At 30.9% G+C, this 22,701-nt stretch overlaps 2 protein-coding genes across 6 annotated transcripts; one reads left to right on the forward strand and one right to left on the reverse strand.

The window, feature by feature from the left end:
• Window positions 1-971: 971 nt before the first annotated feature.
• Window positions 972-3,927, reverse strand: LOC100785736 (BTB/POZ domain-containing protein At3g19850). Of its 2 annotated transcripts, none has more exons than XM_014762469.2 (3): window positions 3,783-3,922; window positions 2,516-3,668; window positions 972-1,539 (listed from the first exon to the last, which is right to left on the reverse strand). In XM_014762469.2, exons 1-3 carry the CDS (start codon window positions 3,809-3,811, stop codon window positions 1,189-1,191), a joined length of 1,533 nt encoding a protein of 510 aa, XP_014617955.1. In that variant the 5' UTR covers window positions 3,812-3,922; the 3' UTR covers window positions 972-1,188. The 2 variants fall into 2 exon arrangements, with proteins under 2 accessions (XP_014617955.1, XP_003533683.1); XM_003533635.5 differs by having other exon boundaries at window positions 974-1,539; window positions 2,516-3,652; window positions 3,783-3,927.
• Window positions 3,928-8,832: 4,905 nt separating this feature from the next.
• Window positions 8,833-16,661, forward strand: LOC100777898 (peroxisomal nicotinamide adenine dinucleotide carrier). Of its 4 annotated transcripts, none has more exons than XM_041005227.1 (12): window positions 8,833-9,075; window positions 11,258-11,440; window positions 11,508-11,609; window positions 11,694-11,768; window positions 12,085-12,215; window positions 12,351-12,405; window positions 13,288-13,440; window positions 13,895-13,963; window positions 14,052-14,159; window positions 14,296-14,364; window positions 14,810-14,864; window positions 16,067-16,661. In XM_041005227.1, the coding sequence occupies exons 2-12, from the start codon at window positions 11,354-11,356 to the stop codon at window positions 16,255-16,257; spliced, it is 1,095 nt and encodes a 364-aa protein (XP_040861161.1). In that variant the 5' UTR covers window positions 8,833-9,075; window positions 11,258-11,353; the 3' UTR covers window positions 16,258-16,661. The 4 variants fall into 4 exon arrangements, with proteins under 4 accessions (XP_040861161.1, XP_040861160.1, XP_040861162.1 ...); XM_041005226.1 differs by having other exon boundaries at window positions 11,261-11,440; XM_041005228.1 differs by lacking the exon at window positions 8,833-9,075 and adding an exon at window positions 9,938-10,034 and having other exon boundaries at window positions 11,261-11,440.
• Window positions 16,662-22,701: the final 6,040 nt, after the last annotated feature.

Consider the following 22,701-nt stretch of genomic DNA (forward strand, 5'->3'; position numbering starts at 1 on the left):
CAATATGCCTTGTGCACACCCCATGATTCATGATACCACTGGGCCATTGTTTCATTACGGAAAACTTTGGAAATTTAGTTTTTGAATTATTTAATTAGATTTTAGAAAAAAATTCCTGAATATCAAAAATTGAATTTTAAAATTTAAATTCGAAAATTATGAAAATAAATTGACTTTTTGAAAACTAAAAGTTGCAAAAAGTAACGCTCCTACGAAATTATATAGCCAGCTTAACCCTTTTTGTGTGCCGACCAATCTCTGTGTTTTTTTTGGGTGAACTCAACGATCTATGTGGGCTGACTTATTGAATTGCAATTTCTTTTCACATTCTTACAATAATGAGAAGCTTTTACATCCCTCTCTATTGGATGTTGAATTATGAAAAGTGGAATTTACTTTAAAGGATAAAAATATGAAATTGATTAGAAAATTAAAGGATAAATTTTTTTAGCACTTTATAATTTATTTTACCTATGTATGCTGATCTAACCAAGGTTCCTCAAGGCTCAAGCCAACTAAATTTTTGTACGATGATGAGATAAGTGTTGGTCTTAAGCCTTGGAAAAGGTGTTGGGTGTGTTAAAATACTTTTAAGTTTTAACCCTCAAGTTAGTCACTAGTAAACTAACATAGAGTATATAAAAAGTGTCTACTAGATAATATTCACACTTAAATACACGTTTGTCATTAGACTCAATATATGTATTACTGGATTCAATTTCTTTAAATATTGTAAATGAAAAAAACATGATTGGAAGAAAAGAACTTTATTAAAGATGATTAGTTAGGACTAAGATTAGTTATCAACACAATCAATAAGTACTCCGTATCAATAATACGATAACAAAGAAAAATTACAAGTTTGTTACAATTATGACATTAATTAAGTACAGCCATGAGGTAATTCCAATAGAACATATGTTACTTTTACTGCTTGAATATTCTAATGTGAAATTATGTATGAGGTTCCAAATACTTGTATCACAATGTATATTGTGTATGAAGGAAGTTCCATGATGCAATATTGAAGAAATCTTTTCTATTATATGCCATTGAAAATCAAAACAAAAGAATTACATATTTTTACAATCAAAGAAATATCAATGTATTTTGGATATTGATAAATGGTTAAAGAAAAGCACATTTTTTTAAAAATCTTGGCTTGCATAAGAGATTAAGACATTATGGCTAGTGAAACCTTGACATCTGAACCTTCATTTCCTTGCACAATATCTCCAATTCCTTCACTCTCCATTCCATTCTCTCAAGGTTTTGTCGCATATCTTCTTTCTCTTCCAAGAAGCTATCTGTCTTGTCATAGTGCAAAATGATTTGGGAAGGGTTTATGATTTCACTTTCCTCAATGATTAAGTCACTTGATGGAATCTTGGTTTGTTGAGAAATAAGAGCCTGCATTGCTATCATTGGAGGTATTCTGGGGTTCTTTGCAAGATCCTTACACACCTCAAAGCTTAGTTTATTGTAATTAAGACATCTACACAATCTTGACCTCTCCTCAAATGCCAGCATTGGATGCGACTGCAATTCATAATTTGTTCTAAAATGAGAGAATTTTATACGATTGTGGAAGTAAAAACTTGGCAGTATGGAAATGTAACAAAACCTTGCTATGTAAAATTCTATCAAGGACTTTAGCAATGTTTTGGATGTAATTTCTTTTTCTGCTAAGGTCAAGAGATTTTCCTGTATAGTACTAGCTTGGATGGGACACACCTTGTGTTCCAATCATGCTATTTTATTAATAAATTTTTCTTTTGGCCTCTTAAAAAAAATATTCTATCAAGGACATATCTAAGAGTTGGAAGAACCAAAAATAGGGAGAAAATTTGAAAAATTTAAGATGACATTTTATAATTATTAACATCATCAACATGGAATATAGAATCTACATTTTTATATCATTATTATTATTTGGGTAATACAAAAATAAAATTTCCATAGACCACTTTAATAAGAAGAGTTTAATTTCTATATAGTGTCAATGTAACATCACTGACAGTGTAATTCTAGAGACAATTTTTGTAAATGAAAAAAAAGAAAGAAAATTCAATACTCTACCCATAATTTTTGTAGCTATCCTGAGGAATTTCATCATCTAGAATTGATTTTGCACTTAAAAAGTTGTGTGGATAGCAAGATACGAACAAAAACACACATACTATAATAATGCCAAAACCTGTCAAAGTTACAGATAATAAGAACAAAAGAAATTATAGTAATGTCAACATTTGGCCGAGGTCACTTCCCATCTGGTCGGGGCACTTCCCCTTATCTATTATTTTTGTTAGTTTTAGAAATTTCACAATTTCACAATTCTTATGGTTCTTTAGAAAGTTAATAATGCATAACAGGTGCAATAGAAAAAGGGAATGCGACCAAGGGGATTACTTAGTTGGTTAGACATGATGTGTGAGTTATTGTAAATCTTCTATACTTTGTCTTTGATTTTTACTAATAGTAAAAAAAGAAAAGAAAAAAGATATGTGACATTCACCTGAAGATAGATGTCAATGGCTCTGTACACCCCGTCAAAGCGATCCCTAGCACAATCAGGCAAACATTCAGCAACTGCAAGAAATTTAGTGACCTTGAGGTTCTGATCAGGGGATATCTCAATCAAATACTTGTCAACTAATCTACCAACTTTTTTCAACTTTTGTACGGACACCCCATCAGAGCCATTTATATCAACAAATTGTTTAATCAGTCTTATCACAAATGTTACATCATAATATAGTCCCATATGATGCCCAGAGACTAATAGATCATCCAAAGTTGCCTGCTCAAGCACCCCCCCAATCAATTTCTCAATTTCAATTCTGTAATCTCTACTCATACCAAATCTTGACACAATCCTTAATACCCAAAAAAGGCCTCTACAAGAAAAACTCTTGTTGCCAACAAATATGACCCCATAAACAGCTGTTTCTGCTAGACCAGCATACTCAACACTGTTGTTGCAATTAACCTCTCTTGTTGGAGTCACAATTTTCAGATAATGAAGCAGAAATATTGTGAGAGTTGAGTTTTTGTTATCTGTCTTGTAAGCTCCAATACTTTGGAGAATCTTCTCAATGATCTTTGGGGGTAAAGTAGCCAAATCCTCAAACCACCATGCTTTTTTAGGCAAAGTTGACTTTACAGTCTTGGGAGTAGCTTGTGTTGAGTAAGAAAATCTCTTGGCAGAATTGCTTTCAGGAGATGATGGGGATGATGAAGATGAGGAGGTGAAGAGGTTCGCCTCAGGATTTTGATCCATTTTTGCCAAGAGTGCACCAATAATCTTCTCTAATAGACCATAGCTATCAGCATGTGCGTAAAATAACTCACAATTCTTGAGACTTACAAGTATTTCATTCCATGTCCAGTAGTGGATTCCTTCAAGAAATGTTTCTATTTGTTGCAAGAGATTGTTGGTGAAGACCTCCTCAGTCATTCCAAGATAAAGGCCACAGCAATGGAGGATAAGCACATTGGACACATTGATAGGGATTTTGCCGTTGTTGTAGCAGAATCTTGAAACCAGCTCAAACCCTTGTGGCCCTCCAGGGAAATCATTGATTTCAATGCACATTCTCTTTTCATGGCTCAAGATTTTCTTTATTCTTCCACAGTATTTTGATATGAACTTCTGCAAAATAAATGAACTAGATTGATTCACCTGATGAGACATTTGATTCTGCATCATTTTTCCTTTGAATCTAACAAATGTTAGTAGAGGATGAATAAGAAAAGAAAACACTAATGAATTCCTAGAATACCTTGTCCAAAAGGAATACTTCCTCATCATTGATGTGGATTTGCAAGTCACTGTGCTTCGGCATAGCTGCTACTTCTGCATTGAGCAAAGACAGAGGAAATTGTCTTTTGGGAAAAATGGAAATGAATGATTATATATTATATATGTTTACATATGTACGAGTGAGAGGAATATCGGCTTTTAAATCTTATCATGAATACTTAAAACTAAAATATGTATGTGAGTTTTTTTTTTTTTTTTTTTAAGTTAAATTTTTATGTACAACTAGTGTAAAAAAATGTATTCTATCAACCAATCAGAATGTATAATTGATATAATTATTATAAAAATCATTAATTTTTATCATATATACGATTGTGATTGTGATTAATATAAGTATAAAAACTATTGCACTATTAATACGTGTATTATTTACTCTTTTTAAAATGTCACGCAATTGTTTTAAGTATTTGTAGGACTCTATTCTTTTCTTTTCACTGAATAATAACAACCAATCAAAATCAAACTATGAACAAAGTTTTGGCTACAATTACCCAATACAGAGTTACCTATTCAATAATTTCATTGAACCCCATTTGTTTCTTTTGTCTCTTAATTATTTATTCTCAATATAATATTTTATTTTGGTTTTCTAATGTATGTGCATCTCTACCGTGCGTCCACAGTATGATGTTATATGATTTTGGCTATTTCAAGATAGATTCCATATGAGTGACAAGTTCTGAAGCATTATTTGTAAACTATTGATGATGCAGGAGTGTGTGTTATTTAATGTTTATGTGGCTAAATTGTCCTCTTGTATGAACAAGTTGTCCTATATTGCCAAATGAGATAGATTATAAAACAAAATGACAATGATTTTTTGCTGTTGAAAACAACATGTTGGGGCAACGAATGGCAATGTAGTATGTGAAGGTTTGTCTGACAGGGTCAGCAGGTCAAGAAGTGTGATTGTTAAATAATTTTCAGTTGTGTGTCACGTATGCATGCCTTGGCTTTGGAGTTTGGATTTACTTGAGTCATATATGTACTTCCTGAACATGTGAAGATGGACATTAAAAGTGGACCCTGGGATCCATTATTGTTTCTTAAAGAAAGTGAAAAGAAAATATTGGTTTAAAAAAAACACTAAGTATGTTTTTGCCTTTTTGGTAGACCAATATTATATTACTACTTACTAAGTTAAAATAACTCTATGATAGTTGATTACGAGTTTGGTGGTTACAAAAAAATATACAACATACAGTTCTTGCCATATATCTAATACTACTATAAGACTAGCAATTTCAGATTATTTCTCAAATTTTGTCCACTAAACTCCACAATGTCATACACTAAGTTTATAGTTGTGATTAGATTAAACGGAATTTCACATACATAAAAATATTTTATCAAGAAAAATAATATTGATTTCAATTTTATACATTATCAGTTTAAAACTTACACGAAAATTTAATCATTGTACCACATTATACTATTTATCAATATGACGTGGTGATATAATAAATTTTTACTAAATGTGTGTATAAAAATATTCATACTACACAGTATCTTATAATATCCATATAGAATATTTATTAATTTTGTAGATAATTTTTTTTAAAGAAATCTAGTCAACTACCTTTAACAACATAGTGTCATTTACCTTACCTTACTAATTAATATCTTTTAAAATTTATGAAAAATATGTTTTAGAATTTTTTTTAGTTGCTAGTTTCATGTGAAATAAATCTGTTGAAAAAGAAAAAAATGTAACATATATGGTTTAGTTTTTATACATAATTAATATAAAAAATTTCACTATCAAATAATTAGAAATCCTTTTTTTCATAAAATAAAAGTAAATTTTTTTATTATATATTATAACTTATGATTAAATAATAATATACAAATCTTTTATATTGTTAGAACATAAACTATTGATTCTATAGATAAAATAACTGCCTTATTTTTCAGCATGTAAAAGTTTAAATTGGGAGAAGGTTCACCCACATAAGGTAAAAGAAAATTACTAGTTTCAGTGAGGATTTTTAGTAATAATAATTAATATATATATGGCTTGGTTATTGGTTGCCCCGCTTAGCAGCCGTTTTAAAAAATTGGTTTCACATGAATGTCTGCCCACACCAATTGGGGAAGCTATGTTTCCTGTTTGAGCATTGATATTGATATCTAAATTTATTATAAAATTCTTAATACTTGTGAATAGTGATTCCTCTGTATCAAGATTCGAATTGGAATCCTAAATCATCACGAAGATATATTTCAACAATTTTTCTATAAAAAGACATGGTAACTTCTACGGGCTTAGCCCATGAAGATAAACCGTTCGGATCGGTCATGCATCATGGTAATTCCTGTTTTAGCGTAAAGTTCCCCTTGAAATGATTTCTTGTTTCTAGTTTTAATTATTTTTAAAAAATCAAATCAATTTTTTTTTTAATATTTAAAAAGATATTACAAATGAAAGATAAATAAAATAAGTCAACCATTTTGTCTTATCAAATAATGACGGTGACAAAAGTAGTGGTATGAGAGTGACAATGACAATAGTGGTGACGATAGTGATAATGGTGGTGATGCCAGTGGTGGGGTGAAATGATAGTGATGATGATGGCAATAGTAATGAAATGGTGAAGGTAATAGTAATGAAATGGTGATGGCGGTGTTTTAAAAACCAAACTGACCTGACCGGTTGGACTGGTTTGACCGCGATTCGGAGGTCTGGTTGGGTCAAGTTTCCTATTGGATCGACCTTGCGTTGAACTTGGTGTAATCCGGTTGTGTTTCCAGTTAAACCGATCCACTGGCCCGAGCCGAGTCACACCCAAGGGAAGAAATGCGCTAGATCATGCAGATCAATTAAGGTTGAGTATAAAATTTTAATTTTTTAAATAAAGACTAGGTCATGTGGGTCAATTAGTGATCCACTAGTTCGGCCATTGACCTAGTGACCCAATGCCTTGGCTAGGTCAATCATCAGTTAGATTTTTTAAATTATGGTAGTGGTGGGGTGGAATAGTGACAATGACAACGACCATGACGATGAAGGCGACAAAATGGTGATGGCAATAACAGTGGCAGCAACGCTGACGATGATAATAACGATAATAGTGGTGGTGGCGGCGATGACAATGGTAGTATTATGCAATAGTAGCAGTAGCGACAACAACAGAGATGGAGGCAACAAAATGATGATAGTGGTAACGACAATGTGTTGGTGGTAGAGGTGGCAAAGACAAGGTGTGATGGTGGTGACGGTGACAATGGTTGTGTTAATGGAATGATGTAGGTGATAGTGGTGGTGACGACAAATGTGTGATGGTGGTGACAATAATAATAGTTGTGGTAATGGAATGGTATAAGTGATAATGGTGGTAGTGATGGTGACGACAAAGGTTTGGTGGTGGAGACAACAATAATAATGAAATGCTGACATTGATGGTGATGTTTGTGGTGTAATGATTGTGGTGAAAGCAACAACTACAACAGTGATAGGGGTGTCGGTGGTAGTATGATGATGGTGGTTAAAATATATCTTTTAAAACTAAAATCCAAATTTACAATTTTTTTCTTGGTTTTGATAATGAATATAAAATTGTTTTGAAATTGAGTTAAAAATTATTTTACTTTCATTTTTGCAGAATGTGTTTTGTTTTAAAAATTGTATTTAAAAATAAAAAATAAAAAATTTACAACTACCACGGGGCCTAAATTTATTATAAGATTCCTAATACTTGTAAATAGTGATTCCTTCGGGTCAAAGTTTGAATTTTAATCTTACATTATCTTGAACATATATCCCAACATTTTTTTTATATAAAAGGATATAATAACTATTCTTATGTGAGGCTTAACCCATGAAGAATGTGAAGCAACCCAAACCACAACCCAAGAAAATTAATAACCAATAATTACTTCTTGCACTTCTAGAGGACAAAAAGTCGGGTATACAAGGTGGGAAGATAGCATTAGGAGGAGACAAAAGAGAATCCATTTTTCAGCTAATAAATTTATGAGCACTCTGATATTTCTTCTAAATTTTGTTTATGCTAGTTTGAGCGTTACACTTGGGCTCCGACAACATGTTCGGCGGTGTCTGAGGTGTTGTTCATGTATGGAGGAACTCGTGGTAGAGTGTGTCGGAGGAGAGACGATAGAACTGGGAGAGGAGGGCAACGTTGATGGTGTTGGAGACGATACTGGGCAAGGAACTCACGAGACACTTCACCTTCCAAATTGGTGTGAGGAAGATGAAAACTGAGGGAAGAGATGCAAATCTGGTGTGGTGTGGTTATGTGGAGGTTGGGGGAGGGGGTTCCAACATTCTCCAAGAGTATCATATTCTAGAAGAATAAAAGCACACATGATGGATAAGTAATCTAAAAAATTATTTCAGAATATAAAAAAATTCAGCTAGTAATTAAGAATTAAGATTAAACTTTGGGTCTTGCTAACTAATCAGTATCTTCTTAGACTATTAGTTAAAGAATTAAAAGGAATAAGTATTTATTCTAAAATTTTTAGAAAAGCAAAAAAGTTATCAACATCATATTTTTTTGTATTTCAATAAAAGTATTTTTATTTTTTATTTTTTAATTCATGTATTAAGAATACTAATTAACATTTTTGTTAAACTTTTATCAGATGCCTTTTGGATTAATTAATGGGTTATTAAGTAAATCATTTATAAAGAAATTAAGTCAAGAAGACTTCACTCAAAGGATATTAAAGTGAAACCATTGACAAGATAATCAATCTTTTATTATGAGTCTCATACCCAAGATTAATTCTAATCAATGAAAAAAATAAAAATAAAATCTACCTTTCCCAAAATCAATTTTATCCACAAGAAAGTTAATTTAAAGAATACATAATTCTAATCAAACAAATGTGAGCTATAACCAAACACAGATTATTTGACGTGAATTTGTTATAGCTTAACCAGTAGTTTGAAGTTTAAGGTGTGAATGTACAGCTGTACAACTGTGTTAAAAAAGAGTGATTTATTATTTATAATGGTACTATCTGGTTCAAACAATCTCCAATGCAAAATACAAGTAGTTTAGGAAAAAAAAAATCGAGTTATTGTACTTCCAATTAAATTAGCCACAAACACGGTTAACATGATTTTATATCGTTTAGAAACATGATGTCACGGCACTAACCATTTTATCAGGAGAAGCAACTGCAATTGCAATACAACAAACCAACAAACGAGAGAGAAGCAATCAATTCAACAAAAGCGCGGGCAACGAGGGTGCTTTAATACTGAGATTTATGCTGCACATTAGGTATCTTAAAATTTGGTTCTATAGATATCATACATGCTCATTGAGTTTAAGCTATAAAATTATATGAATTACTACAGAATAATTAATGAAGGAATAGAATTATCATTTATCAGGCATGATATATTGTGTGGTAATTCTCAGGAATTGAATTATTATTAATCCAGTTTATCGTGATCATTTAAATTCTGAATAGAAATCTGTTATAAGAAAGTATAAAGGAAGAATATTAGACATGCTATAGGGGTTTCATATTATCTTTCTCTAAAGGAAGGAACCTTGTAAAATCTCTGCTGGGACACTGACTTTTCTTTGCAACACTGTGCGGTATGTTGTGTTGACTTTACATGTATTTGAGTCAAGAAGTTACTTTTGGGATGAAAATTTAGGACTCTGTTCTTGTTGTGTGATCTTTTCTATTTTTGCTTGATGTCGTGGACTCTACTTTTTTCTTTTATATGGTATCTTAATCTGTATTGTGTATTGGTGCACTGGCTATATCATAGGTTATAGAAAGTAACAGAAGGTGTTTTATTCAACTCAAAAGTTACGTCCATCACAAAAACTGAAACAAATGCTATCATCTAAAAGTATTTGAAATAGATGCTATTATCTAAAAGGAAATCAGCAGAATAATAGAATCATAACAGCATGATATGATCTTATGATGTAGCCAGTGCACCAATATTGTGTCCAAACGGTGATGGCAGTATAGTGTGGGTATTGTTGGCTTCATTGTTGACAAAATGAAAGTTCTGGTCATTTGATTAAATAAGTAGTATGTGTGAGGTTTGTTTGATAGATCCAAATTGTTCTTAGATTGAATAAATAAATGCAAGAATTTTCTAATTAATGAATGATTAAGTGCACACCATACCTGAGTGGTGGCTCCAGCAAGTGATGTGAAGCAAAAGAGATTTATGGATAATCCCTTCCTCGCTCTCACATGCTGTCTTTGAAAGGTAAGCTCTTGATTGCAGCAATTATATTTTTCTTATATTTAGTGGTTAAGTGATACGTGATGAAGGAGTTTTGTTGTTCCTGTTAGCCTTGACCAGACCAGTTCATGGACAAATTGTACTGACTAGTTGGTGTAGTCTAGTTCTCAAAGCCACAAGTGTGTGTACATATATTTATACATGTGTAACTATGAATATATTTTATAGACTCAATTCAATTTTAAGCCTACAACAAATTAATCACGATCATCTCTTATGATCACATTTTTTTTATATCACGTTGCTTAGATTTTCTTACATGTTTGAAGATATCATTCACTTGCTCTGTTAAATTTTTGTTGAATCCTGACCACCACTAAAATTATTCAGAACAGAGGTGTATGCTTGCAAACAATGCATATTCGTTTCACCTGAGATGAATTCGTTTCACCACTTGCTTAGATTTTTTTTTTTTTACATATCTTAAGTGGGTCACACTATTAGATATTACTTATTTTTATTTTTTACAACTTAAAACAGTTTTCTCTCCAATTCAACAATTTTAAAAATTTATTCAATAAATTCTTCGAATAACTACATATCATTAACATTAATTACTACTATTTTTTTTTATTATTATTTAATTAAAAAAGTTTGTCATGTCCCAGATTTTTTTGACACCTGTACTTATATAAACACCTTGTGCTTAACAAGTTCTTAATGAGAAACAAGTCCTGTAGAAGTTCTTATTAAGCACCAGCTAGTTCTCAACCGAGAAAAAAAGAAAATAAGCACCTCCCATTGAAGGTGGCCTTAGAATTCTTACAAGTAGGTCTCTAGTATAAAATACAATTGATGCAAAAATAGCAATATACATCATAAACCATAAATATAATAATACACAAATCATTAGAAACCTAGTGGCACCTCCCCTGGTGATCTCCATGGGATTAATAGATCTCTTACGCCTAGCTTATCCACCAAAAACAAAAAACGAAAATAATAATATAATTTACAAATTTTGTAACATTCTAAGAATGTGTATTAATGCTGTTTTCCTAATTTCTACCTGGCGTCTAACTACCAACCACCATGTCAGCTCGACAGTTAACACCACAAATAATAATAACCGTATTTAACTAACTAGTACTAATAAAAAAATAGTTTCACTGCAAGACATTTTACTATATGAATTGTGAAGTCAAAGTCTTGTCATTTTCTAACTATTTTTCATATCTTCTCTTTAGCAGCATAAGCATGTGTGAATTGAAGCTCAAATGAATTAAGACTAAGGAAACAATGAAGAATTGAAGAAGAAGAAGAGGAGGAGTTAAAAAACAACCATGTCAGAATCAAACGCAATTGCAAATGGTTTAGCTGGTGCAGGTGGTGGAATTATTGCTCAAATCATAACTTATCCTCTTCAAGCGGTACTCTCTCTTTCTCTCTTTGCTTCTCTCTATGGCTGTGTAACCAATTCAATTGCAATTTTTTCAGGTAAATACGCGCCAGCAAACTGAGAGAACACTCAAGAGGAACAAGCAAAGTTTTACCTCCAACTCAACCACTGCTCCTGGCACTCTTCTTCAGATCTTTCAGGTTCAAATTTTGCTCTTTTCCCCCCTCTTTTTGTTGGTTCTGTTTATGATGGTATCTTGATTATTGCTTGTGACCCTTTATCAGGTCATTGGAACTGAGGGTTGGGGTGGACTCTATAGTGGCCTCAAGCCTTCTCTTCTTGGAACTGCTGCTTCTCAGGTAATCAAGTTTCACTTTTTAACCAAACCCTATAATTGAGTTGGATGCAAAATTTAAGGTTTAAGACATAATAGACAAAATCAATGGTGGTTTGGTCTAACCAGAAGGGGCTAGCCTCCTACAACGTGATGAACAAGGTTAAAACCCACCAGTGAGAAGAATATCCACATTTAGTAATCGACTGTGTCTCAAACAATATTGCCTCTGAAAGAGGATTTTCTTGGAAAACCAAAAACAAAAAAAGACATGATATATGATGTGCTTTTCAGTGAGTTGTGGGGTTGTTATCTAAATGCTTATTTTTCAATGCTTTCAGGGCATTTACTACTATTTCTATCAAGTTTTTAAGAATAAGGCAGTGACCATTGCAGCTGCGCAGAAAGTGAAAGGGCGTGGAGATGGTACTGTTGGGATGTTTGGTTGGCTTGTTGTGGCTGCAATTGCTGGGTGATTACATCATCATGCCACTTTTATTTGAATTTTGCATTTCAGAATACTCATGTTTGTGTTGTGTTTGTGATAGTGAACCTAGCTTCTATTTACTTGATTCATATTCTTATTGCAATTGTCCTATTTCTGCAGGTCCCTGAATGTGTTGTTCACAAACCCAATATGGGTTTTGGTGACTCGGATGCAGGTGCTTTCAGATGTTTCCATTTTCTTCTTGGACTATTTTATTTGAAGCTTTGCAGTTTGTAAACATAATTCTGGTTGCTTTTCATTTGAACTTTTTTGTTTGTGCCATGAGTGTGGTCTATTGCGACTGATCCATATTAGGTGTATCGATGAGTTTTACATTGGGTGTCAAGGGCCCAATGAAATCCTTCTCCTTTACCTTGGCTTGGTCTTTAATTGAGTTAAATAGTGTTGTGTGATCCATGTAACCAACCTTACCTCTAAAGATAAGGATTTTGTTGTTTTTATGAGTGTAGTCTGTATAAGTAAACACAGACAAATACAAATTCACATAAAGATTCCTATACTTTGGAGGGTACGTTCATTTACATGGATGCACATGTTTTCAAGCTATTCCATGTACAACCTGGGTTGTGCTACTTAAGTGTAACAAAAGTTCAGTACTTTTCACATGGAAGTGCCAGGTTGTGGCATAAAACCAAAAGGAGGAACCATCCATAGACTTTGAATGTTAGATTTCATCTTAAAACCATATTCTGCTGCACTATAAAATTTAATATGGTATCAGAGCCATATTCTGTTTCTGTTCGGTGGGTGCCGCCAGCCCTCGCTTTGTGATGACGAGCCCTGGCTCAAGGGGGCGTGTTAAGAATAGTCCCACATCGGGTAATTCATGAACATGATAAGTGCTTATATAGCTGGGTAGACCATCCCCTTATGAACTGGTTTTTAAGGGGACCTTTCGGATGCCTTTGCTGCACTATAAAATTTGATATTGAATGCTTAAAACTTGCCAGTATCGATTGTCCTGTTGATACACACAAACTATACATCCATGTTTTGGGTCCAGTGTCAATTATGTGTGATTATATTTTGATTCTAGACTCATACTCAAGCACAAAGGAAAATCATGGAGGAAAAGAAAGAAGCTTTAAGGAAGGCTGCTTCTGAAAGCACCATAGCAGACTCAACATTGCAAGACAAATTGGCTGAACTGAACTCTATAAAACCTCGGCCATATGGAACTATACACGCAGTTAGTCTCTTCGATTTTCACTTTAATTCTCTGATAATAACTTATTCTATACATTGGTCAGTGATTCAGTGTAGATTTTCTTCTTGTTCTTGGTCCTTTTCCTCCTCTTAATCACTAGACTTACTGTTGAAACAACAAATTTAAATTATAAGAACATCTTTTGAGCTTTATTTTGCCAAATCTTAGAAAAAATCAGCTTTTTTATTTCGGGAAATGATCTATTGTTTCACATTCTGCATGCTCCATTATCCTTGTCAAACAAAAAATGGTGAGTTACCTCCTGCAATTACTTTCATGTTGAATTTTAGATATGTTATATTGTTTAAAAAAAAAGATTATTAATAGGATTGTCCTGGCAGTTTCATTAATACTATGCCTAAGATTGTCTTGTTTCCTTTTACATAACCACTTACACTTTTGTTCATGCTGATACCAATCTTTGTTTTGGTTAAAGGCTAACGAAGTCTACAATGAAGCGGGTATAGTTGGATTTTGGAAGGGAGTCATCCCTGCCCTTATTATGGTCAGCCTCATCATTTGCTTTATTTGATGTATCAAGTTCATGTGAAATATTTATATAATCTCAATATGTATGGGAATTTTCATTACAGGTATGCAATCCATCAATTCAGTTTATGATTTATGAGAGCTCATTAAAGCATCTAAGGGAAAAACGAGCTGCTAAGAAGCAAGGGAATACAAGTATATCTGCTTTGGAGGTATAAAGTACTTTTAAATGAAATAAGTGGAAAGCATGTTGTAGGAGAACATTTTAATTTGTTTTATGCCACATGTTTGTATATCTTCCCTAGCTGTGCATATCAGTAAATAAGCATCCTCCTGTCCTTTAAAAAGGTCTTTTTGGTGGGAGCAATAGCGAAACTTGGAGCTACTGTCTCAACATATCCATTACTAGTTGTCAAGGTAAATTCTCCAATAGTTCCTTCATTTTCTCCTCACTTATTATTTACTATTAAGAAGATAAAACCTCATCAAGTGGTCATTAGTATAGGGCATACTTCTCAACCACTTCAAAGTAGATATCTCATCAATAATCAAGCATTGGTCCACTTTTGTATTAAATAGCTTTTCATATAAATAGTTCAAAAATGCGAAATTTTCAGCTATCCTGGTATGTGATTATTGTTTTACATTCATTCCATGCAAATGCAATGCCACCATATTTTACTCTCTTCAAGTCTTGCTTGCTGGAATCTGTATGTAGCTAACTATTCAGCATGTAAATGGTCTGGCAACATAGAGTTTGATCTCTTGCAGTTTTCTGCAGTCTCGAGTCTTAAACGCACATGCATCATAACACTGTTGTAAATACCTGATGACTCATACTACTACATGTGTCTTTGAACAGTCAAGGCTTCAAGCAAAACAGGAGATTGGTGGAAGTAGCTCATTAAGATACTCAGGTTTGCATTTAGATAAATGTGGTATAACTTAATTTGCCTTCAGACATTTGAATATATTTTTCTTTTGTTTTATCCTCATACATACAATATCTGGTTGAAGTGATCACTGATCATTAATTTTCTACTATATGGTAAATGTTAAAGCTATGGTACCACTAGCTTTGTAACTTAAACTTCATTAGTTGGTGTCGTAAGTGGCCTATATTTCCAGCAACATTAGAGAGGAATAAAAGGGGAGAAAAAGTGCTATTTGTTATTTTACTTAATTGTTGCCTTGCAAGAAGAGTATTGATTGAATTTATCATCGTGACAGAGGTATCTCATTATAAAGAGGATTTTGTTCTTAATTACAACATGGTTCAAGTGATCCTGGTACAGTCACTGACAATCAAGCAATTAGTGATTTGCATTTGATGGTTTCCTAGAATTTCTTTTCTACTACAAGGTCTGATACCTTGATTTCACAATATATCTGCATCGTAAGAACATTGGCAATGCCTTAAGAACCTCTGGATCGTTTTCTGTACTTTCTATGTCTCATTTTTTTTTTTAAAAAAAAACTTATATTCGTCTTAGAGTTGACTTCCTTCACTTCTTTTGATCTAGTTATACTTTTGAAAATTTATGGTTGGATTGGATTAGCATTCTTACTGAATAAATAATTATTGACATGATTTGTTAACACCATATTAATGCCTTTAGAACTGAGGTTACAAACCGGGCTGACACAAGGATAAGGCTGTTCAAACTCTAATTTTAAGCTCACCAACAAAAAAAATTATTTTACTATTAGTATTTATACAACTTCAATCATTAGCTAACCTAATGCAGTGGCAACCAGAATGTGTTTTTCCCCTGATTTTTCTGGAGACTGAGTTTCGATTCCTGCTTTAGCAAAAGACATTTATTTTTTTGAAGACCTTGATTTTTCTGTTACTCTCTCAATTAAAAATGTCGTCTCTCAAAATTTGCTTTAGGCTTAAAAATATGTCTTGGTTACAAACTATGTAATTATTTTGATTCATAATCTGCATATTTCACGACAACTATAGTGCACTATTTCTTTATTTTAATCTACGAACTTCTGTGTCTTTATGCCTGTCATTACTATCTTGAAAAATCATACCAAGGAGGAAAACAATTATTCCACTAATTCACTTTGTCAAAGTATGTCTTTCCCTTTTCTAAAGCTATAAATGCAGGTACTTTTGATGCGGTACTTAAAATGATCCGCTATGAAGGATTACCTGGCTTTTATAAGGGGATGAGCACGAAGATAGTACAAAGTGTTTTTGCAGCTTCTGTTCTATTCATGGTTAAGGAGGAGCTTGTTAAGGCTTTTATGGTTCTGGCGGATAAGAGCAAAAAAGTTGTATCAAATATAAGTAGTTGACTTTCTTCTTTTGGATAAAGAAAGTAAAACAAGTAGTTGACTTCTTTACCATATCAAAGGGATAACTTCCTCTCGGTCTACCTCTTACTATTGGTTATTCACAGATTGTGGTGAGAGAATTATGAAGTCTTCACCAAATAATGGATGAAGCTAACTCCAGTATTCCACTAGTCTAGATGAGCCATCCTCTCTGGACATATGTTATCTCTTTGAAGTGCTGCAGATCACTTTGGAAACTGTCACATAGTTGGTGTTCAAGATCCAAGGAACTGTCTAACTCTTAAAACATGAAAGTGGCTTCCTCCAACAGCAGATTATTCTTGTTTTCAGTAACTGCAGCCCTTTGTGTTCTGAACTTTCATTACTAAGTTTGCCATATATCAGTGTATTTCTGAGTTTAAAAAGCATTCTTTTCCAAAAAATTAAAAACAAAAAATGCATTTATAGATAATTCTTTAATAAATAAACAGACTACCATTATGCTAAGCCATTGAATTGCATGTATGTTGGTGCAGAGAAGTTACTATGTCATCATACAATATACAGTGGTAGATAAAGTTTTTATTTTTTTTCATTTGCAGTGAGTTGTTTATGTAGCTGAATCTTGAGTGAGAGGAAAGTTGGGAGTATGTTTGTTTTAGTTGAATGTGCTTGATTGAGAAGGGTGCAACACACTAGAGGATATTACCTTTTGTCTCCATATATTACTAAAATATAAAAACTTAACATATAAGGATATCTAAGTTAACTATGCAGAATTCTAAAACTATTAATCAATTACATAAATAAATCTAATACAAAGTTCTTGGCACTTACATGTACAAAACATAAGAAAAAGGGATACATGAAACATAATCTAACTCCCACGCATTGAAAGGTACCAATTATACTAATCTTCCTCCAAGCAAGCAGTTCCATGCTCCAAGCTTCTCCCATGAAGCATCCATCTCTTAACCTGTAAAAACATGAAACTAAAATGAGACGCAATGTCTCAGTGAGTGTTCTAAGAACTCTTTGTTGACTCTTTGTTCTAGAGATCCTTTCCTTAACTTTCATTGCTTCTCCTTCCTTTTCTTAAAGCTCACACTTAGGACTATCATCTCATCATAACATCACCAATATCTCCTTGGACCTTACCTCAACCTTTACTTAGGCACCTAGAGTTGACCTCCTTGACCAACACTAAGGCCACTAATCTACTAAAGCACCTAAGCATCACTCTTACTCTTTGACCAACACTAAATAAAATTTTAGCTTTTTCTTCTAATTTTGTGCCTTTATTAGGGTTTTTGGAACACCAAGAGAGGAAGAGGAAGTTGTCACAACAAAGAAAACTTGTCTAGAGGGTGAGGTCATTTTGAATAGGATATGTGGCAGCTCAGGAATGGAGGAAGAGTGTCCAAATCATCTTCACAGCCTGCCCAATGAGTGTAACTTGTCCAGCGAGCAGAACAAGCTGAAGAGTGACTTTTGGAATTTACAAAGAACTCGCCCAGTGAGTCTTACTCGCTCAACGAGTATTGTGTTCTCTAAAGTGATGAGACAACGACATTGGGCCCATTATAAAAGGGGCATTCCCTTAAGGATAAAAAAGAATCAACTTAGGGCACATCGAGGTGCGGAAATACAAAGCACTCTAGGCTTCTTCCTTGTTCATCACCATTTTCTCTCCTTTCATTCTTGTATTTCTCCATTTTGTAAGGCCTCTCATGATAATAAGAGACTAAATCACCCATTGTTGGGGGCTTGATGCACTAAACACTCTGATGTAATTATCTTTACTATATATTCAATGTTATTGTTTTTTTTTATTATTGTCTTGTTATCGTTTGATTATCCATATGCATGTTTATATAGTGTGAAAGTCATTGGAAAATGCTATCACTACTAAAAACTAAAAGTAGCTTCTAATGAACTCAAGTCTAAGGATAAAATGATATTTATTAGCTATGTTTTAATCCTTGTTTTGATCCAAGTCACTTGGCTTAACTTGCTAAGAGATTAGGAGTTAAGTGATTTAGGCCCTTCTCCTAGAGGAATCTTGATTAGGATTTTTTGTGGATTAGGATAACACTTGAATGAACATTGAGTAGTGGAAAATCATTAATATTGCATCAAGAGTGATTTAGTACGGCCAAGCACCCAACGACTTCACATATTCTGCACTTCCCCTATTTTTGCCTTCTAAGTGTTTGTGTTTTTTTTCCTTTGCTTTTGTAGTTGTGCCTTGTTTTGACTTATTATTTAATGCTTGCTGATTTTATGATACTTTTAATTTTTGCACTTTAGTTTCAAAAACCAATCCATCATTTATTTCCATTGCTTAGAATTTGGTTACACAAAGCTATTTTGCACAAACAAAGTCCCTATGAACATGACATTCGGTCTTACTGTGTATTTACTACTTGCGCGATTTGGTTCACTTGTCAATCATTTTAACACTCGATCAAAAGTGGTTGAACTACCTTCTACTATCGAAGGAGTTCCTTTAAAACATTTTTCCTTTATCGAAGAATGATTGAGTTTGTCTTTCTTTACGAAGAATTCCTTCTTCCTTTTGAAGAAGGTTGTTTTTCCCCATGGGTGTTTGAGTGACACTCCCTTCACTCACCTCTAGGGAAGCCTTTTAGCACTATCTCTTACAACTTCTCTAGAGTTTTCTAACTTCTCTTTCTTGGAATCATAACTTTCTCTTTGAAAAATCTTTCCTAAAAATAAATTTTTTGCAAACCTTTTAATAAACTCATCTCTCCTTGGTGACCTACATGATCCTTAGCCCTTTTGCACACCATTGTATGTCGAGCGTGCAACTTTTAGACATGACTAGTACTGGGAAGGTTTCACCCTATGTCACTAAGGGGATATCTTTTCTAAAACCTTTCTTGAAACTATAATATCTTAGGGAAAAATCTGTACTTGTTTGTAAGAGAGGGGATGCGCAAAATGGATGAAAATAAGAAAATATTGGGAAAAAAACAATTTTGGGATGATAATCAGTGGCCAAAATGTTTAGGGATCAAAAACATAATTATAAAAAAAATTGATGATTTTCTTTTTTACAATTAAAAAGTTCGATGATTAAAACATATCGTTTACTTAATTTTTATACTTTATAGTTAAGAAAAAAAATTTATTCCAACTTAGACGGTTTAATTGAATTTCAGAGCTTAATAAGGACAGTCTTAATTGTATTGATTAAAGAGAATTTAATATATCAAAATTAATTAAAAAATGAACTAAACTGCCTAATTTATAAATTTATATAGTTTTACACATTACAGTTAAGATTTTTTTATTATTCCAAAATACATGATTTAGTTGAATTCTAAAAACTGAATAAGGACCATCTTTAATGTATTGATTAAAGAGAATTTAATATTTAATATATTAATTAAATTATAAAAATGAATTAAACTGCGTAGTTTATAAATTTATATAGTTCTACTTCTATATATACATTACAGTTAATCACATGATTTAGTTGAATTGTAAAAGAAGAGTATGGACTGTCTTTAATGTATAAATTAAATAGAATTAAATATATTAAGTTAATTAGAAAAATGAACTAAAATTTCCTATTTATTTATTTTTATGCATTTTAGTAAAATTTTAAATTCTGTAAAAAAAAGTAAAATTTAAAATAAAAATTATATTCAGTAATATGATTTTTTTGCTGCAACAATAATGATAATAGAACTTAACTAAATTGATAGTGTCAAAATTTTGGCAACCATTCAATCACACATTATTATCGATGATAATTTTTTATTTTGCATGATAATTATATATTAAAAATCATGTACAATATATTTTTTTATTACTTGATAATGGAAAAAAATTTATACCATCAATGAAGAAAAATTAAGTTCATACCAGTAACGTATTATTTATTAAGAAGATAGTAATTAACGTATTCTTTAATCACATTTAATAAATTTGAGGCTTAATTACTAATTTGATTCATTTTTTTTAACATGTTCAATTAGTTGCCTCTCTTATTAAAAAATTCAATTAAATCCTTTAATTTTAAAATATATCTTACTATGGACCCCTCTTTCCAACTGATCGAGGCTAATGCTATTAAGTTATGAGTTCCGGCAATTTAAATTTAGGAATAGTGATGGTTAAAATTGTTACTATGTTTATTATTATTTTTAAATTAAAAATTACAATAAAATAATTTTTGTTTACTTGATTTTTTTTTAAAATTAATTATTCTAAAAAATATTTTTTCTTAAAAAAAAATTTCCTAAAAAAAATACTTTTTTTTTCTCAAAATATGATATGTATATCTTTTTCATGGAAAGACACCTTTATAAATTTCCATTAATAACAAGGGAAAATAATGGCTAGATATCCAAATTCTAGTTGGTGACTACTTTTTTTTTCTTTGAATAGAAAAAATAGACACACTTTAAAGATCCTTTTACTTCTTTATAACTAAATGTAATTAATGTCTATAAAATACATTCAATATTTGTTACACAAAATAAATAAAACAGTTAATAGGAAAATGTTATAAAAAATTTAGATATATTATAATAAAATTATATTGTATTAAGAAGATATTAAAATAAAATAAAATATTTATTATGATATTTTTCGTAAAATATTCCAACAAAAAGATATCAAACATGACTTATGGTTATTAAAATTTCATAAAATTATTATTATCTAAAAATATTTTTTTTCATTTATTTATCATAGTTAATTATTTTTAAAACTATTTATATATATTTTTTTGAAAAATTACAATCTGATTATTTCCATATTTTACTTTTTTCTCTAAGTTGACCTTAAATTTTTTATACTCAATATATATATATATATAGACACACACACCAAAGCTTTATTCACACCTTAGAATTCAAGAAGAATTGTCTTTAATGAATAGATGAAAGAGAATTAGATATATTAATATAATTAAAAATAATTAAATTGTCCATATATATTTTTATACATTTTAGTTAAGAATTTCTTTTATTCCAAATTACATTATTTAGTAAAATGTATAGATTAAATAGAAGAAATTCTAAGAACTACATATGGTCTGTCTTTAATGTATAGAATAAAGAGAATTTAATATATTAAGTTAATTAGAAATAATTTAAAATTTTCAATGTATATAGTTTTTTTTTATATTTTAGTTAAGAAATTTTTTTATTCAAAATTACATGATTTATTAAATATTTAAAATAAAAATATATTCAGTAAAATTATTTTTTTAGAAAACGGAATTTTTTCTTAAATTTTTAAACTAAAAATGAATGTCTTATATGTATAAATTAAATATGATTTAATATATTAAATGAATTATTTTTAACTGTTTAAGAAAGTAGAATTTAATTATATTTTATATTATTAATTAAAATATGTTTTTATATTTTATTAAATATTTATTTTTATTAAATACCTGGTCCTTTTTTTAATTCTCAACATTGAATATTAAATGCTTTTAATAAAACTGAATATGACTTGCAGTTTTAAAATTTTAATAAAATTATTTTTCTCTAAGAGTAAGTTTTTAACTTTGCATTTTGTTTACCACAACTAAGTATTTTTTTAAAAAACTATTTCTAAGAACTTTATTTAGAAAAAAATGCAAAATCTAGTTATCTTCCGATTTTATTTTTCTAAATCCTCCTTAAAAATTTATTTATTTTCCTAATAATGATATATTTTTTTTCATGACTACATATCCAAATTCTAGTTGGGATATACTTTTTGTTGTTTGAATAAAAAAAGGGGTAAAATCTGGAGTACCTCTAAAATAGGAAAAGTATTAATTTGGTTTTCATAATTTCTTTTGCATTAATTTAGTTCTAGTAAAAATAAAATATATTTTTTATGATCCTTTGTGATAACTTCTTTGGATGTAATTTGACGTATTTAAAAAAATTATATGTGTAATTTGATTACAAATAAATTATTTTTTTATGGTTAAATCTTCAAAATGAATTAAACAATTTTTTTTAACTAAATTTTCTTCACAATTGTATTTTTTTGTCACTTTTTAGGTAATTTTTTTTTCATATTTTTCAATGAGATTAGAGGAAATATGAAATAATAATATGTTATGGTGTGTTGTGAGCATGTTTGTAAAGATAAAAAAAAAAAATTAAGTCTATTGGTTTCATAAAAAAATTGTTTAACAGAGGACCATTAAGGATCATAAAAAATATGCTTTATTTTTTATAAGGCTTAAATTAATACAATTTTTTTTTATGAAAACAAGTTAATATTTTTTAAATTTTAGATGACCCTAAACATATTTTATAAAAAAAATATACACTTAAAAAGATAAAAAATAGAAATGTAAATACAGTAAATTGAACAATAATATATATCTTATAAATTTTCCTACAAATCTTGTCACTACTCTCTATGAATAAAAGTATTTAATGTCTTAAATTTTTTAAATACATTCCATATTTTTTACACAAA

The sequence above is a fragment of the Glycine max genome, chromosome 9 (assembly GCF_000004515.6).
Source record: "Glycine max cultivar Williams 82 chromosome 9, Glycine_max_v4.0, whole genome shotgun sequence".
In the NCBI taxonomy this organism is placed as follows: Eukaryota; Viridiplantae; Streptophyta; class Magnoliopsida; order Fabales; family Fabaceae; genus Glycine; species Glycine max.